Source organism: Emys orbicularis, chromosome 13, assembly GCF_028017835.1.
Source record: "Emys orbicularis isolate rEmyOrb1 chromosome 13, rEmyOrb1.hap1, whole genome shotgun sequence".
Lineage (NCBI taxonomy): Eukaryota > Metazoa > Chordata > Testudines > Emydidae > Emys > Emys orbicularis.
In genome coordinates, this window is record NC_088695.1 from 50,271,930 (window position 1) to 50,290,839 (window position 18,910).

The 18,910-nt window shown below is 50.2% G+C and overlaps 1 protein-coding gene across 1 annotated transcript; it reads right to left on the reverse strand.

Moving 5' to 3' along the window:
* Window positions 1-539: 539 nt before the first annotated feature.
* Window positions 540-18,573, reverse strand: ARHGDIA (Rho GDP dissociation inhibitor alpha). The gene is made up of 6 exons (XM_065415354.1): window positions 18,495-18,573; window positions 6,251-6,461; window positions 5,643-5,726; window positions 3,909-3,985; window positions 3,663-3,726; window positions 540-2,364 (listed from the first exon to the last, which is right to left on the reverse strand). Exons 2-6 carry the CDS (start codon window positions 6,438-6,440, stop codon window positions 2,165-2,167), a joined length of 615 nt encoding a protein of 204 aa, XP_065271426.1. The 5' UTR covers window positions 6,441-6,461; window positions 18,495-18,573; the 3' UTR covers window positions 540-2,164.
* Window positions 18,574-18,910: the final 337 nt, after the last annotated feature.

An 18,910-nucleotide genomic window follows, 5' to 3' on the forward strand; every position in this document is an offset into this window, starting at 1 on the left:
TCAGTATGTTTCCTCCTGCATCCCAGGCACTCCCACCAGATTTCTTAACGCCTCCCACTAGCTCCCTTCTTCACTAGTGTTTGCTGCAATGCACTTTGCTCTGACACTTGCATCCGGTTCTTAGAGATCTAATTCCTTGGGGCACAGGCTTCCTCCTCTTGGTGGCCTGGAAAGCACCATGTACGAGCATAGACCCATATAAACACACCATTCCTCCCCAACACTGCTGCCTCTTAGTGGAGGCCACAGGAAAGGCAGGAGCTGATTGCAAGGGACAGGTTTTCTTTATATACAAACCTTTGCAACAGCAGTGAAGGGGACAGTGTTATTAAGGGAGAAGCTGCACAGTCCTAGGGAAGCACCTTCGCCGTCTTTGTTCCCACCACCTCCAAAGATCACTGAAGGGAAAGCCTTTCCCAGCACCTGCTGGTGTACAAGGAATTAGTGAACTTGGGTCCTAGTCCTGTCCCCCTCTCACAGGCCACTTACCTTCTAGAGACCTGGAAGAAGAGTAAGAGGATTCCAAGGGACAGCGCATAGTCAGTTTGAAGATTTTATTTAACTGTCATAAAAGAGGAAGCAGATGATTCCAAATCTGTTAATCTGGGTCTAAGATTTACAGACAAAATGCACCAAATCAAATTAACAAAGATCTCTCTAAAGGGCAGGGGGAGAGGAAGAGTTGGGGCAGAAGATGTAGCTACAGGAAAACCAAACACACTTGGTCCCAGTTTGGTACAACATCAGTGTTATCAAAGCAACCAGAGAAGATGGCTGCAGAGCTGGAACATGCTTGTCCAGTAGCCGGAGGGCCCTGGAGAGTTCCTGCCCCCGCCTACCGTGCCAGTGGGGGTGTTCGGGATGCCAGGCTGCAGTGCTGTGAGGATGCAAGGGGAAGAGGGACTGCTCTGGAGACATGGAGTCTACTTGTCAAGGCAATCAATACTGACAGGCCAGGCACGAGATTTCAAAGGCAGAACTGATACATAAGGCATTAACTGCTCTTGAATATTTGTCCATTGCAAGCTCTTTGTTCTCACCAGGTTGTGAAAGCAGCTGCAGAACTGGACTGATTTATCACCCAGCCGAAAACCAAACCAAGAGACGGGGCAGGAGCTGCCCTGGCATTTCAGTGCTTTACAGCCAAAAATGGCTCCAATGAAATAATTCGGAGGTGACAGCAGCACTCATGACTCCCGTACCCACCGCAGGAAAGATGCTGGGGCAGACACAGGAAGGCACCGGCTGTTGAGAGATCTACACTAACAGGGCCAACACCTCCATAGCAGAAAGTGGGAGAGTTCTGCCAGTGCAGCTTTCTCTGGACATCCCCAAGGATGGCTCGGTGTGGGCTGGGAGCAGCACAGGATGCCACAAGCCCTCCTCCTCTCAGGGCAGTAGGCTCAGGAGAATGGGCCAGCAGCGAAGTTACTTGTGACTCATTTCTAATAAACCAATTCAACGAGACTGACTGAGATGAGAGGGCAGCATGCTAACAAACCTATGGGGTGGGAGCTAACAAGGTCAGGGCCCCTTCCTAGAGAATGCATGTTACACACATTAAGGCATCATGGTTACAGGAAACAGCCACAAATGAAGCTGCCAGCCAGCGTTCAAGACACTGGCAGGAGGGGAGGGGCAGGCCACAGACATGATTTTAGCCTACAGAAGGGTTCAGCAGCTGCCTGGCATCACAATTCCTCAGCCACCCAAAATGAGGCGCCACCCCATGAGCAGGAGCACTAGGAAAAGCCCCCTATGTGTGGGGAGCAGCTTGGAGATTCCCTCTCCTTCAGCACCTGCCTGTGGTTTATTCCAATGAAGAAAGGTCAGATGCAGCAACGGGAGAAGATCCTGATCAGGGCCCTGGGAGGGCAGGAAGCACTCCTACTTCTGTGTGTGGTGGAGAGGCCTAGGGGGCAGATGCCCCTGAGGCAGGCAGCTGGAGGTCAGATGCAGACAGCATGGTTTGGTCAGCTCCGTTCAGTGATTCTCGGGGGGGAGGGGGGGAGAGAAGGGTAACTGAGCTGAGAGCTCTTCTTGTTGATTTAAGAAATGGGAGGGGAAGGGGAAGTTCCAATGTCAGCACTTTGATACAGGGTGGGATTTCTACTGTAGCCACTGCCTGGCTAACTCTCTCTCTGGGGACTGGCCTGTGGAGGGGCTACTCCTTCCACTCCTTCTTGATGGTCAGGTTCCACTCCCAGGACAGATGGTCAGTCTTATCATCATCTGTGAATTTGGATTTGATGTTGTAGCTGCCCCGGGCGAGCATACCCTTGGGGGCTTCCTCCATGGGGGTCAGGAACTCGTACTCCTCTGCTCGGGGCCCATAGCTCCCAACCATGTAGTCAGTCTTGTCAACTGGAAGGAGACGGGGTGGGGTGGAAAAGAATGAGCCTCCACAGAGCTGGGGCTGGGGCTGAAGTGCATGAACAGATACTAGCCCCTCCCAACTACCGTGCCATCTCCCCACAGAAGGCACACGGCTGGGCTCAGAGCTAGAGAATTCAGCCACTCCATGCCGGCTCTGAGCCTCTTCCACATGGGGACAGACACCCGCCCACCCAGTGCAGCAGGCCAAACAACAGGAGGGGAAGAAGCCGCTATTCGTACAGCACTAAGTTTTGCTTCATTCGAGGCCGATCGGCTCAAATGCAGCCGGAGCCATTGACATCATCCAGGCCCTTGCACTGCAGCAGAGCCTGAAGGAGGTTTCCCACCGCCAGTGCTGAGCCAAAGGTGCACATGAGCAGTGGTTCTCAACTGAGGGTCCCCAAACCCTTCCAGGGGGGCCGCGGAGCCCCACGGCTGAAACCCGGTGCCCTGAGCCCCAGCGCTGAAGCCAGGAATGGCACGGAGCTGAAGCTGGGAGCCACATTGGGAGCCCCCCAACCCGCACCCTGAGCTACTCCCCTCACTTCACACAGCCCCTAGCTACCCCGTCCTGGCACCCTGGACTACTCCCCTCACTTCACACAGCCCCTAGCTACCCCATCTGCACACAGCTCCTAGCTACCCCGTCTTGGCACCCTGAGCTACTCCCCTCACTTCACACAGCTCCTAGCTACCCCGTCTTGGCACCCTGAGCTACTCCCCTCACTTCACACAGCTCCTAGCTACCCCATCTTGGCACCCTGAGCTACTCCCCTCACTTCGCACAGCCCCTAGCTACCCTGTCTGCACACAGCCCCTAGCTACCCCCCTATTTGCACCCTGAGCGGTTTTCAAACTGAGTCCCCCCTTTGAGTTATATTTTTTGGTTGCGTCCCTGGACAGCCCAGACAGGCTGGGTGGCCTCCTGAGTGAGTCAAGGGGTGGAGGTGGTGCTGCCTCCCTGGACCCTGCTGTGCGGAGCTGGCTCAAGCCCTGCCAGCCCTTGCCCTCACCCCCCAAATAGAAGTAAAACTATGCCTATGCCCAAGGGTCCCCCATTGGCCCAGACCCCCATGCTCCGTCCCAGGCCCTGGCATTTTTATAGCATGTTGAGGGGGGCCTCAGCAAGAAAAAGGTTGCGACCGCCCTGTTCTAAAGTAAAGAGTCTCCTCCCACCATGCCAGAGCCAGCTGGAGAATGGGGGTGGCACATACATCTTACTGCAGTGGGGCTGGCTGGGAGACCCACCCTTGCAAAGCAATGTCTGGAACAATGGAAGCACTTACTTTTCACTCCTTTCCTGAACGTGTGCTGAATGTACTTCAGCCCCGACACGATCTCCTTGTTCACCTGCAAAGATAAACAAGACTTCACAGCAGAGTGGCCACCGCCCTCCCCATATCTGGGGAAGGGCAGGGGCCTGTCTCTCAGTGCATCCCTTGGGATTGGTGACCTCCCTCTTTCAGGATGTCTGGTTGCTGTATGCCTGGAGTATACAGACAGGCTTGGGCCAGTGACTCTCAAGTTCTTACCCGGAAGGAGATTTTTATCCGATACTCCACACCCTCCTTCAGCACAAACGACTGCTTCTTGTAGCTTTCCAGGTTACCTACAGAGAAGGGAGAAGTTTGCTCAGACTCCCTAGGGACTGTGCTGTGGGATGCATTTGGGGTGGGCCCTGTACCGGAGACTGGAGCTATTGGAATATAAACAAGTGCTAGGTTGCAGGCAGGGGAAGTGTCCCTTCCTTCATGTCAGGGTCCTCCCTGGCCCCAGCTCCTGCATTAACGCCTTTGGTTTCCACAGAAGAGTGCAAAGCCCAACAGGGGAGAGCATCCCAGACGCTCTCCTCCCAGGAAGGAAGAGAAATGTGATTTACTCATGGGTGTCCCCGTTTAGAGATCTCACCACCTCACACCCACCCACGCTGGAAGCTACCACCATTTCTAAGTTAGTCCATGCAAGCCCTAAGGAATCCACCTATTCACACCAGAGGATATGGCTCAGTTTCAGAATGATTCGCTCTCTTAACAAGACTCAACACCAAGGTCCTCTTCCCAGAATCAGCAGGAAGAAATGTGATCCTCAAACGGAGAACCTGGAGACCCCCAGTCCCATTATCAGGAAGCTACTGGTTATGCTGTAATTCCAGTCTCATGCCACCAGAGGAGGCTGGTGCAACATTCCCCATGGATTAGAACCCAGGGAAGGCTTTCATTCAACACAGCTTATTTTGGGGCAGTATTTTTAAGAGAGTTCTGGCAACAATAACTTGTTTGTGGAGCCCCTTCATTTAGCGTGGGGCTAAGTCCTGCACTCCCCAGGCCTGAGCAGAGTTTGGTGGGAGGAATGAGGAGTTATGGCAGGATTAGGGCCGTGGGTTTGCTAACTTTAGGAAAGCAGGTTTCAGAGCGGAGCCATGTTCGTCTGTATCAGCAAAAACAATGAGGAGTCCTTGTGGCACCTCAGAGACTAACAAATGTATTTGGGCATAAGCTTTCGTGGGCTAGAACCCACTTCATCAGATGCATGAAGTGAAAAATACAGGAGCAGGTATAAATACATGAAAGGATGAGGGTTGCTTTACCAAGTATGAGGTCAGTCTGACGAGATAAATCAATTAACAGCAGGATACCAAGGGAGGAAAAATAACTTTTGAAGTGGTAAGAGAGTGGCCCATTACAAACAGTTGATAAGAAGGTGTGAGTTACAGTAGAGAGAAATTAGTACTGTGGAAATTAAGTTTCGGTTTTGTAATGACCCATCCACTCCCAGTCTTTATTCAGGCCTAATCTGATGGTGTCCAGTTTGCAAATTAATTCCAGTTCTGCAGCTTCACATTGGAGTCTGTTTTTGAAGGTTTTTTGTTGAAGAATTGCCACTTTTAGCCCGTGCTTGCTAAGTGGCTCCTGGGCTCCTCCAGCTGGTAGCAGCTAAGTAGCGCCTGCAGGACTGAATGTGCACAACCAACAGGAGTCCGAAAGGCACTGCGCTAGGGGCCTTCACACTGCAGTTCATGTACAGGAGGCAGAGCGGCTGCAGTACTGATCACCAGGCTGGAAGCCCCAAACTCATAGGAGGAGCCTGACCCCCTGCATGTTTGGAAATACACGTTTCAGCAGGTCACTTCCACCTCTGGGCTCCAGGTCAGAATGGACAGTGGACCAGGCCTGCCCCCCCCCCCCCAGAGCTCCGACTGTCTGCACTGAGCTAGCCTAGGTTTGTCTCCCTTGGAAGGTACACCGCAGTACCCATCTCCTGCTTACCTGTCAGGTCCAGCTCCAGAGGACCAGGGGCGGTGGCACAGACCAGTGTCAGTTTGGTCACCACCACATTAGGAGTACTGGGATCTAAGATGAAGAAGAGGCTGTTAGACAAGTCCTAAAAGTGCTAATGACATCCCCGCCCCAGGCCCCAACCCATCTACATCCTTTTCTCTCCTTTCACTCAGCTCCTGGAAACGCAAAGGAGCAGGTAAGAACTAGAAAGAATGGGCCTGCCTGGAGCAGAGATCCAGGGTTCCCCTTGTTTTATACCCAGGGAGGAAAGAGGTCTCAGAACCTTTCATTCAGAAGCAACATCCCAGAAGATATTGACTCACAAGCTTTAGTCAAAGGACCAATGACTGACTTAAGCTAGCCAGGTAAAGACTGGCAGACCAGACAGCTAGCAGTGCCCTCCCTCCCAACTGGTCATTTGCATCCTCGAGTTAAAGCTGGGCTTTCAGCAGCATGCATGAAGAGAGATCTAGGAGGAGGGTGGGAGAGTTCTTAGTGTCTGCCTGAAGCAGTTAGAGGTGTAGAGAAGAGGTCTTGGCTGTTATAGCTGTTTGCACAGATAGAACCACATGCTCGGAGATGACACCAGGACTCACCAGTAGCTACGCTGACAGGTCCCAGCAGCGCCTCCTTGTATTTCCGCAGGCTCTCATCATCCTTGTCCAGCTCCTGGATCTCTTGGATGCTTTTCTGGGCAGGCGGTTTGTAGTTGACCGAGTGTTCATCTTCCTCATTCTCTGCCGCAATCTGGGCCAGCTGCTCTGCGGTCGGCTCCTGCTCTGCCATCTTTACACACGTGAGTTACACCTAGGAGGGGAGAGTGGGAAATGGGATCAGTGGCCTGATGCAGCTGCTTCCTGCACAAGAGGCCATGCTGCTGAGAAGTCCTGCAGGGCTCCTCAATGGACACCTCATTCCTTCCTCAGCCAAAGTAGGGCTCCCCACAGATAGTTGGCCAGTAACTCCAGCTTTCGGAGGACTCAGTTCAATGCACGCTTGTTCCCAAATGCCTGTGGGAGGTTTTGCTAGCTGTCTCAGGGGGATGAATTGGGCAGGACATTCCCAGAACATCTAGTTCTCTGCAGCGTGTGGCCTCTTATGAGCGCCTGAGTCAGAGTTTGGCAAGCAGGTGCAGAATCTTTGGTTAACCCATGGAGTCCTGACTGCACCAGGGGGTGGGGAGACTTCAATCTCTGCATTTTGTTTGTTAAATTGCCAGGACAACAGATAGCCTTTCGAGAAGTGTGATTAGATAAACCTTCTGCCCACAAGAACAGCTGAGTGGAGAAACCCAAAGAGTAGACCTGGGCCTTTGTTACATTCTGCTTCTCTACAGCACTCAAGTCTATTTAAGAAAAGATGTCTGCTCCATTGTTGGCCCAAGTCCCAGAGGCCTCAGCGATGATCAACAGGCCTGTAGCTCAAAATGCAACTGGATCAGTCTGTTCTAAAAGGGGCACTGGCTGTCCCCAAATTGCGGGGAAAGGCACCTGCCTTGGCCAATCTCACACTCAGTCCTTTCCAAAGGTCTGAGCCAAGGCACGGCCAGTGAAAAGCAGCAGCTATTGGATTAATAGCATTTGTACTAACTTGGCTCAATGGTGCAAGTCTCCAGCCACTTTCTGAACAGGCAGTAGGAAGTAGTGTGTGGAGTAGCCATCGTTAAGGGTGAAGCCCCATTCCCATTATAAAAGCCATTCTCAACTCCCACCCCACAATCCCCCTCTCAAGCTTCACAGGCCACATCATCCAAGGCGAGATTTTCCTCAGAAAAATGTCAGAAGAGTTTAAAGTTAATGGTGAAGACTTTGAAAACCCATGACTGTTTGAAGCTTCCCTGTAGTGGGCACCCCAACTGCAAACACTCCAGAAGTATCACCCTTTACAAACAAGCAGTGAAGGGATCCAGACATTTCCCCACCTTTTAGCCTGGTCTACATTTAAAAATTAGATCAGCCTAGCTACATTATTCAGGCTGCGAAAAATGCTGTTCCCTGTGCAATGTGGTTAAGATCAACCTAACCCTCAGTGTAGACTCAGCTAGGTCAACCTAGCCACCACCTCTTGGAGAGGCTGGTTAAATACATCAATGGAAAAACCCCTTCTGTTAATGCAGGAAGTGTCTATATTACAGGACAACTGCAGCACCACAGCTGTACTGCTGTGGTGCAGACATACCCTAAAATCAGTGGTTCTCAAACTTTTGTCCTGGTGACCCCTTTCCCACAGCAAGCCTCTGAGTGGGACCCCCCCACCTTATAAATTAAAAACACTTTTTAATATATTTAAACACCATTATAAATGCTGGATGCAAAGCGGGGCTTGGGGTGGAGGCTGACACCTCGTGACCCCCTGAGGGGTCCCGACCCCCAGTTTGAGTGCCCTAAATCCTTCATTACTCCCTATCATCCTACATGACTTGCCACCCATTCTTCATTTTGCCTCCTAAAACTTTGCATATATAGCTGCAGATGTCAAAACGGATAAGACAATTATAAAATCCTGTTCACTATTCAAGGGAGCCATTTCCAATATACTGCATCACATATACTACAAAAATACTCCATGCTCAATAAAGTTAAATACAAACTTATAAGGACTACATAGACTTACATAAACCTACAACATCTCTACACAGATATCCAGTGGTTGGAGATTGAAGCTAGACAAATGCAGGTGAGAAACAGAACACAATTTAACAGTGAAGGAATTAGCCACTGGGAAAAAATCAGCTAGAGATGAAGAGGATTCTTACTCATTCAATGTCTTAAAATCAATATTTTATTTTATTTTTTGAAAGATATGCTATAGCTCAAACAAGTTCTGGGTTTGATGCAGAAGTTACTGGGTGAGATTCTCTGGCCTGTGTCAGGCTAGATCATCATAATGGTCCCTTCAGAACTTAAAAATCTATGCACCTCCTAATCAACACATTTCATAACCAAAGATCAATTATTCCATTTCTACTCCCCCAATGGATCACCCCAAGGAAAAAGCTCCCAGAACTCAGACATGACACACCCTGCGATTATACATCAGTTAGTTTCTTCTACTACACATTTGATACATGAGAGTGACAACAGCATCTATTGCATTCTAGAAAGAGACATGTGAAGGTCAGGGGTGAGTCAGGTGGAGAGTGGGGACCCAGCCGGACCCATTCATTTCCAGACTCCTTTGGGAGGAGGTTTTGGTAAGGGAAGCGTGTGGGGGTGCTAGATGGACTCCAGTGAAACATTCAACCAGGATGTTAACTGCACTTATTTTATGCAAGTCTTGTTTGGGAATAAGACCGAGGGACCAGTTCTGCTCCATTTTGTGATGTTCTCCGCCACCTCCTGAATATCTCTGCTACATGAGAAACAGCCCTAGCAGGACCATCAAAATAGACGAGAGAATGTTCCAGCTGCCAGGGGTCTCGGGTCCACGTATGGCTGCTCACATGGCTGCAAATCAACCAAAGAGCCTAGAAACCCAAGCATGGCACAAGCACAGAATCATCACCTGGGAACAGAGCTGTGCATTTCTGATGAGCTGCCCAAAGCTCCCAGGAACTAGCTTTTTGCGGTGGCAGTTTCAGTGTGCTCTCAAACAGCACACTGGGGTGCTCACTCAACACTTCCAGACTTGAGGTAGAGATTTTCTGCCTGCTCTGGTTAGCCACAGGATTGGAAACAAGTGGCTCTTGGGCGTGAACAAGAAAACTTTCCATGGCCAGTCTGCACTTTATATTCCACAATCGGCAGCACTGACCCAGCCTCTGAGCAGATGCTTCTGCTTCCACAGCACCATTGTAGAGGGCCTCTTCAGACTCGATGATCTGCTGGTCCCTTCTGGCCTTGATCTATGAATTCAGTGGGAAGAGGTCTGATCTCTGGTATATCACATTTCACCTGTTTCCCCTGTATTGAACCCAATAATAGGTTTGGCTAATGCATCTTTTAAAAAGGCATCCATCTAAGTCTGGATTTGAAGACCAGAGATGAAATCCACCACTTCCATTGGTTAACCTTCCAATAGTTAATCAACCTCATTGTTTAAAAACTGCCTTCTTTCTAATTTTAGTCTGTCTGGCTTCAGTTTCCAGCAATTGGTTCTTGTTCTGCCTTTCTCTGCTAGATTAAAGAGAACTTTAGTAGCTGGTATTTTCTCTCCATCAAGATATTTACACACCACATTTTTCTGGATTAGCTAAACAGATTGGTCTCACTAAGGCATTTTCTCCACCCCTCACATTGTTTGTGGCTCCTTTCTGCACCCTCTCCAGTTTTTTAACATCCTTTTAAAAAATGTTGACCCCAGAACCGTACACACTAGAATTAGTCTCAGAGGTAAAAACCACCTCCTCATTCCGACTCACTACTCCTGGTTTAGCAACCAAGGGTTACATTAGCTCTTTGCCGCAGCATCACACTGGGAGCTTGTCCACTCTGACCCCTAAATCCTTTTCAGAGTCCGCGCTTTCCAAGATACAGTAACCAATTTTATAGGTATGACCTACACTTTTGAATTCTAGATGTCTGACCTTTTACTTGGTGTATTGATGAATTTTCTTTGAATGGGCCCAGCTTATCAAGTGATCCAGATCAGTGGCTCTCAACCTTTCAGACTACTGTACTCCTTTCAGGAGTCTGATTTGTCTTACATACTCCCAAGTTTCACCTCGCTTAAAAACTACTTGCTTACAAAATCAGTCAAAAATACAGAAGTGTCATGGCCCACTACTGAAAAATTGCTTTTTTTATTTTTACCACAGAATTATAAATCAATTGGAACATAAATATTGTACTTGCACTTCAGTGTGTAGTACATAGAGCAGTATAAACAAGTCATTGTATGAAATTGTAGTTTGTGCTGACTTCGCTAGGGCTTTTTACGTAGCCTGTTGTAAAACTAAGCAACTATCTAGATGAGTTTAGTACCCCCTGGAAGACCTGTGCGTACCCCCCGGTTGAGAAACCACTGATCTAGATCACTCTGTAGGACTGCTCTTTCCCCAGTTACCATTCCACCACAAGTTTTTATCAGCAATGATTTTATACTTACTTCCGGATCCTTTATAAAAATACTGAAGAGCATCAGACCTAGAACTGATCCCTGCTGAACTCCACTAGAAATACTCTCACTTAATGATTCCCCACTGACAACTACTTCATGATCTCTCCGTTAGCCAGTTAATTTGACATGTGCTTCACTCATGCTGTCTAATTCTAACACTTTACAAGAGTCTATTACACCTACAAAGTTACCTTTATCAACCAACCTTTAGTGTCATCAACAACTAAATCAGGTTTGACAAGAACTATTCACAAGAGACTAGGGAGAGGCAGAGAGTCTCCCAATAGCTGCCATTGAGACGCACCGTGGAACTGCAGGGGGAGAGTCTCCTGTTTCTCCTGGGTGGATGATGCAGCCATTTGCTCCCAAACTCCAAATATTCCCCTCACACCAGAGGAAGGGAAGCCTCCACTTTGAGTTGTCATAATTAATCACTAATTAAACCTCAAGTCAGAGCAAAGGGAGCCTGGAGGAGGCCAAGCTATCCAAAGGCAGAACTTGAATCCAGAAGTGACCTCCCCTGCAGACACTCGTTAAGGAGACCCAGTTAGAGTGCCTCTCCAAGGCCACTACCTGCACTCTGGCCAGTGCTGGACACTGGAAAGTTGTCAGAATTTCAACGCAACACACAGCAGGCCAGCACAGTGCTAATGCAGTTCCTCCCAGTCCTGCACTCCACTCAGGAAGCTGGCTTGGCTCTGCATGGGTGTGTCCGCATGCTTTGGACATTACCGAAGAGCTGCTGCCACCAGCAGCAGCAATCTTGCATTGGTCAGAGCAGGAAACCAGTTCGACAGGCCTCTGTCTGCACCCCACGCATGGAGCAGTGTCCCATTTGCTCACCCCCCAACAAAGCAGCTGGGGTATCTTGTGTTCTCCCCTCCCCTAGCAGCACCTAGTCTCCATCAGCAGGGCCAGCTCCAGCTTTTTTGCTGCCCCAAGCAGCGGGGGGGGGGGGGAAAAAAAAACGATTGAGCTGCCGCCGAAGAGGAAGAGACGGAGTGAAGGACTCGCCGAAGACTAAAGCGGAGCGCTTGAGCTGCCGCCCAAGACCCGGACATGCTGCCCCTTTCTATTGGCCGCCCCAGGAACCTGCTTCCTTTGCTGGTGCCTGGAGCCGGCCCTGTCCATCAGCCCCATCTTCCCAAGCATCCAGACTTCCCAGCCCTCAAAACAGACACATTTTGAATGAGCATCCTGCCTCAAGGGGGACAGAGGTGCTGTTCTGCTAATCATCACCTGCAATTGCCCTCATTATAGAATTAGACCCATTGGCATGGATGGACGGGAACACCAGAGAGCCTGGATGAATACTTTAAGGACCATTGCAGTCCCCCATTAGCCACACAGGAACCAGCCCTTTCCCTGCCTCTCACACTGACAAACTAGAGAATTTCTAAGGCCATGAAAAGCTGCTGCAGACAACAGCTGGGAAAAGCAAACTCCAGCCCGCCAGTCACCTGGGAGGTCAGGGCTGTTACGCCCAGCAGCTCAGGACAGGGCTCATCTCTCCTCAGAAGAAATGGACAAGAGTAATGCTGCTGCACTTCCTTCAACAAGGCCCTCAGGCAGAGCTAAGAACAGTAACATCATAAATCAGAGGGTCCAGTGGCACCTTTAAGTCTTAAAGGTGCCACAGGACCCTCTGTTGCTTTTTACAGATTCAGACTAACACGGCTACCCCTCTGATACTTGACTTCATAAATCAGAAGCCACACAATGCAGCAGAGCTCTTGGGAGGGGAGGCCTGTGTGACCCTTGTGTGAGTGGAGGGGCACAGAGGCACATTGCAAAGTACTGGGGGGGGGGGGGGAGAAGGGGAGGGCACTCCTCCCTACACTGAAAAGCACATGCCTGAGGTCACAGTTCCTCAGCTGCTTCTTCAGGAAAGGCACCAAGCCAGAAAGGAAGGAGGCTTCCAGGCACACAAAGCTTTTCCCAAGGCCCTTGACTTCTTCCTTTGGGCTGCAGAGAGAAGCCATTTACCACAGTCCAGGGTTAGTAGGATAGTGGGGGCCTTAGGGTAACAGGCACTTTGCTGTTCATTTACAGGTGCCCCCTGCTGGGTGAGATCGTTAGAAAAAACCAAAATCAAGGAATCAATTGTAACTGAACTTCCCAGAGACACCCTATGGCCTGTGCTCACGAGTCCCGTACCATCAGGAGCACAGGCCTAACATGTTTAGCAGGCACAGGATCTCTGGCAGAAGAGGCAGCGCCCCCCCCCCCCCAATCATCTTAATTCCCTCTTCTAAGGACTTTAGCTCTACTTGGCCAATAAGACGACTAATGTCCTGATGTGATAATTGATAGTGTGTGACAGATCACAGGTCAAACCTCAGGCATTGTAGGGAAACTCCCTTCTCAGGCACCTCCAGATCCTAGCTGCCTAGGAAATGCTCACTGTTAGAAGGTTCTGTCCTACAGCTGCTGTAATGGACCTAAAACGTGACCATTGCCTAACATGGACTGTCATTTTCTTCCTGGTCTTCGAATCCTTTCCATACTCCTGGTTGTTGTCATTGTCCTGAACACTGGATTTCCTCCCACCAGCCTAGCATCTCATCTCTGATCACGTTCCTTTGGACTCCCCCAAGTTGCAGTTTTCAACTGCAAGTTCAAACCAGACAGATATTTAACTACAGACAGATCACCATTTACCATGATGACAGGTTTCTGAGTGGCAGCCGTGTTAGTCTGTATCAGCAAAAAGAATGAGTACTTGTGGCACCTTATGTCACCCTACAAGAGTCTACAGTACTGAAGAACCTCAAGCCAGTTTTGGCAGGATCTTCCAGGGTCTGTCACCAAACTTCATCTGTAATACAGCTAAAGAGCCTCCAGGCTCCTGAGAGATTCCGACTATCTAGAACAGCCTACCTCAATATAACGTGACCCAATAGAACACGAATTTGGATATAATGCGGTAAAGCAGTGCTCTGGGGGGGCGGGGCTGCGCACTCTGGCGGATCAAAGCAAGTTCAATATAACGCAGTTTCACCTATAACGTGGTAAGATTTTGGCTCCCGAGGACAGCGTTATATCGAGGTAGAGATGTACGTGCCTGTTGCTGACTAAAGCCACTTCTGAGTGGGAAGAGAACTCCCAGACTCTACTGCTTCTAGAAGAGTCAGATTCTAGACTGTCTTGCTCCAAGCAATGATGCAGCTGCATAAGGCTCCAGTTGTACCTCATGCTATCCAGAACCTTGGAGATCACAAAAGATAAACCAATGCTTGTGAGAAATTGGAGCAGGCTGAATCACTTCCTAGCAGAGGGAACTCTTACTGTCTTTATCCCTCTATCCAAGAGTCCTGCTGTTTCAAAACTTACAAACTGTTAGTTCCTCCAGGGTTAAGCAGACAGGACATGAGCACTTGAAAGAGACCCAGGCTCCTAAGAAACTGCAACCTGGCTACAGTTACAGCCTGTTTAATGATGTGGCAACCAAGGAGCTAGCAGTATTGCAAGGGAGGACATCAGCCCCTGCTACCCAAGAAATCTGCCGGTGAGAAGACGTGCCCCAATTTCTGCCTTTTACGTGAACAATCCCCAGAACAGAAACCTCTACAGAGCAACTAATGCTATACGCTCTACATTAGAAGTTCTGTGGCCCCATCCCTGGTCAAAGCCCTTAGACACTACAAGAATACAAAAAAGTAGTAACTGAGTTTGACAGAAGGTCCCTTCAAGCAAGCTACAATTTTAGCTGGCCTGGGGGTAAATGTGTTATGCTCAGTGAGGGAGACTGGGGGTCAGAGGGGAGTTTGGGCTCATCACCATGCTATCCCATGGTGGCAGCAGCATGGATGGGTGTGTCACCTGGCAAAGAGTAAATTAAGACTCACTAATCACACCAGCAGGCAGGTTGACAGGACATTTCACATAAATTGCTCCCATACCCACAAGAATTCAGAAGAAAGGGAAAGTTAGAGCCTGATCATCCCACAGGGAAAGCCCCTCTTATGCCCTGGCACAAAGTTACTGCAGAATTCCAACTGTCAGGATTCCCAGCTTATCTGGGGGCTTTAGGTCCACCCACTGCCCAGTCATCAGGAATCATGAAAGGACTCCACAAATGCCCTGCATCCCCTCAGGAACGCTGCAGTTTGGATCCAAGTGTCCACAAAGCTTCTGACTGCCAGAAGTTGGACTGGACTACAGGGTTTGGATCACTCAATAAATTGCCTTACAGGTCTGTCTCATCTTACGCTGGGGTTACGTTCCGCAGTCAGCACGTAAAGTGAAAATCACGTATAGTCAAAATTACATTGAGTGTAACGGCGGGCGGAATCACCCGCACTACAGGCAGGGCCGGCTCTGGCTTTTTTGCCGCCCCAAGCAAAAAAAAAGGGCAGCCGGAGTGGCGAAGCAACAACAAAAAAACAAAAACAAAACAAACAAACAAAACCAGGGTGCAGAGCGGCCGGAGCGGCGAACCAAAAAAAAAAAAAACAGGGTGCAAACTTTCAGTGCCACTTACTTGGCAGCTCGCGGCTGCCTCCCCCAGCCGCGCTGGCAAGCCTCTGGGCGGGCGGGTGGCTGGCTGCACTCTGGCTAGCGGGACTCCCTGCGCTGCAGATGTGCCCCGGGCAGCAGAGTGCGCACCCCGGCTAGCCGGGGGGGGAGAGAGAACGGGGGCAGCCAGGGTTTCCTTCAGGCGGGGCGCTCGCCACTCAGCCCCTCCCACCGCGCTGCCTGCTGGGAGGGCTCCACGCCGCTCCTGCCTGCAGGTGAATTGAAAGTCGTCGGTTGGCGGGGAGGGAAGGACGCGGGCTGCTGGGCTTGCTGCAGACCTGGCACCGGCTGGGGCAGACGGAGCGCGCAGCCCACTCCCCTTCTCCGTGCCGCCACCCCCTACAGTGGCGCACTGAAAGTCATTGGCGAAACAAAAACAAAAAAACCAGGCAGATACAGTATTTAAATTGTTATTTTTCTCTCTTTTTTTTGTTTTTGCCGACCACGTAAAGCTGAATTTGTGCATGTTAAATGCGTGTAAGATGCGACAGACCTGTATTCTCTTTACTCCCTCTGAAGCATCTGGGACTAGCCACTGTTGGAAGACAGGATACTAAGCTAAACGGACCATTGGTCTGACCCAATATGGCCATTCTTATGATCTCTTTGCAGATGACCCAGCTGGGGGCTGCAGTAAGTACACTCGATAACACTCAGCAAGTGGGGAGCAGTCAGTCATGTCAAGACCCTTAGCACTCAATGGCAGGTGACTCCATTAGCCGTGCTCCTCATTAAGAGCTCTTGTAGTCCTGTACTGAGTAGTGGTAACTGTCTGAATTCTGTGCATGCTGCAGTCTGGTTAGTGACACCAGTTAACGTACCAGCTTTTCATCATGAGACACAGCTGCACATATTGACAAGAATAAAAGTAAAAAGTTTGGAGGGTTTTTGCTTATTTCCCTATTGGAAACATTACAATGCCACCCCACAGTGTGGTACAACAGATGATGATGGAGTCTCATGTCGACATAAGGGGATTCTACAAACCCTATAGGTGAATGATATACGCAAGGTCAGACCAATGCAAAAACCACAAACCTGGTTACATGTGGAACAGACAAGATTGTCCATGACCATGACCATTGCAGACTCTTGTATCTTTGCTGTGCGCTGTTCACATTTTTCACATAAAGTGTTAACACACCTTGCGTCAAAATGATTAACAGCAACATGACAAATCTACTACCACCTTGCTCTGTCATGGGCTGTTGCTTCCCAACTGATGGGGTCGACCTGATATGCTTTCAAGTCTGACTTTATTGGGTCTTTACACTGTTTGTACTGGCCACCATGAGAACAGATGCCTTGCATTATTTGACCATAAAATAGGGTCTTGGGTACTTATGAGTTGGCCATACAAGGGAGATTCCCAAACCAATGCAGCTGAGTTTTAATGAGCATGCTTTGAATGCCTGACATCCAAAAACGATTAAGGATGTTGATACTGGGAATTTTGCCACACCAGTTGACCCTGCAAATGGAACAAATACGGCACATATGGAAGTTTCCTACGGTAGCGGCAATATGTTGCCAGTATCTCACAACCATGTAAAGCTGTTGTAAGTGTGACTGCCCAAGAGGCAGCTTACTGCTTATTTTGATGGCCCTATTGTTCCAAGGCTGTATTAGTAGGGTGTACTGCAGGTGAAGCTTGAGAAACATCAGCAGAACTGTGTAGGGAATGCTTACACAGCACTTCCTATACTATGCTGAGCTGTGGCAAGCACTACCGCAATTTCATATATTTAGTTTTAAAAAAGGGAAGCTGCCATTTTCAGAGCTGTTAGGAAAGAGGCTGGAAAACCACGGAAGTGATCATCCTCTCCCTCCCCCCCAAACTTCTGACGGGGCTTTCACACACTGGAAGCAGGTACATCAGGTACCTTAACAACCAAACTGCATACATACTCTTCATGCATATCAGCTTTGAAATGCACGGTGTCTGGCATTACAGAAGAAACAGCAGGACTTACTTTAACCATTCTAACAAGGCAGGAAGGTAACATAGGGAAACCACTTCCGGATTCCCCATCACCAAAACAATCCAAAAGCAAGCAGTGAAAATACCCCATTTGAGGGAGGCTAGGAGAGCACTTAACTGGTTGGGAAGTACAAGGATATGAACATTCACTGCACTTAGTAAATGGTGCTCAGAAAAGCAGGTTGCCACTCCGATTCAGTTCTGAACTTAAGAGCAGCAGCACACAGCAGTAATGAGCCATCATAAAGCTGTTTCCCATGCACAAATGCTCTGAGTCTAACACTCCAGCGGTCCAGAGACCTCCTCCCATTGAAGTCTAGCAACAAGTTTTAATTTGCTCCTCCCACACCATTGCACCAGTTTTTAAAAAACTCCACCATCAGGACTCTAAAGACTGTGCTGTAAAGTGGGGGAAATTCATACTCCTGGGTACAGCCTCTCTCCAGTCCAGGTACTAAAGATAAGCTACAAAGGGAAAACACCAAGTTAGTGTCCTTTATGGTACCTAAAAAGCCTGAAAAAAGTTCTGCAGTTCTTATATTAAGAATTCTGTTTGATAGTCTGTCTCTGAACACTCTGGATGACTGCAGAACTACATATGCCCTAAAAACAAACCTGATTAACTGAGAAGGGAAATGGTTAAAGGGTATTTAATTCACTAAGCTAAGAAACTAATTCAGCTAAGAAACAGCTGGAAGACAAGATTAATCAGCAACCCGACTCCTTCAAGGAAGGCTTTTAGATGCACCCACTTCGTGTCTCAGGGCTGTCACAGAGACTTCCAGCAAAACAGCCAAGGCGACTTTATATTCCTGATATTTCCAGGCAGCCAAAAAGCTTTTTTTGAGACAGCCAAAGTCCAGGCGCCCCTCCCTTGCCGCTCCTTTGAGCTCTAGCTAGGACTCCAACTAGGGCAGCTACCAGAAACAAGGAAGCACCCGCTGTTCCCACCCCCCAGCCCACAAATGCCATTACCGGGGCTGTTCACTGCCCCGCGCTCCGAGCGGTCACCGGGATCCCGAACCAGCAGCTCTGGGGCCTGACACGCTGCCCGGGCTGCCCGCGGGCAGCAGGCCGAGCACGTGCCACCGCAGGCTCGTGACCAGGGCGCTAGGCGCGGCACCAGCCGTGCGCCCAGCCGGGAACGCGGAAGTGGCGGGGACCCAGGGGACTCCCGGCCCGTGCGTGACAAGGGGCCCGCCGCCCCCGCCGACCCGGAGACCGAGAAGCGCCGCAGCTCGGGCCCGTCCCGCCCGCGCACCCCAGCCCCGCCCTCACCCTACCCGGCCCGTTCGCCTCCTCGCGCTGCTGTGACAACGCCACCCGGATCCGCCCAGCCGCCTCCGCGCGCACCCCCGCACTTCCGGGACACCGCCGTCACTTCCCGTTATAAGAAGACAGAGCCCAGTGCTTCACTTCCGAGCAGGCCTCGCCGCGCTGATTGGCCAGAGGAGAGCGCGAGGGGCGCGCGACCGACGGTACAAATGATAGAGTTCGGATCCTGGATAGAGCGTCTCCTGAGGCTCCGTTACCCTTCCGCCTCTTAATTGTTAGCGGAAGCCCTAGGGCTGACGGGCGGGGACCGGAAGCACAGAACCCCCGGCGGGAAGCGAGCGGCTGGGTGACGCAGGCCGCTGGGGCTGGGGCCCGTCCCGGCTGCTGGCCGCGCCCAGGGGCAGCCCCGTCCCGCGGCACTAGG

Coding starts and splice junctions, on each gene's coding strand:
- ARHGDIA (XM_065415354.1), bottom strand. CDS start 6,440: ATGGCAGAGCAGGAGCCGACCGCAGAGCAGCTGGCCCAGATTGCGGCA. Junction 3,986..5,642: donor TCTGGAGCTGGACCTGACAG/GTAAGCAGGAGA, acceptor CCTTCTCTGTAG/GTAACCTGGAAAGCTACAAG. Junction 3,727..3,908: donor GGATAAAAATCTCCTTCCGG/GTAAGAACTTGA, acceptor TTATCTTTGCAG/GTGAACAAGGAGATCGTGTC.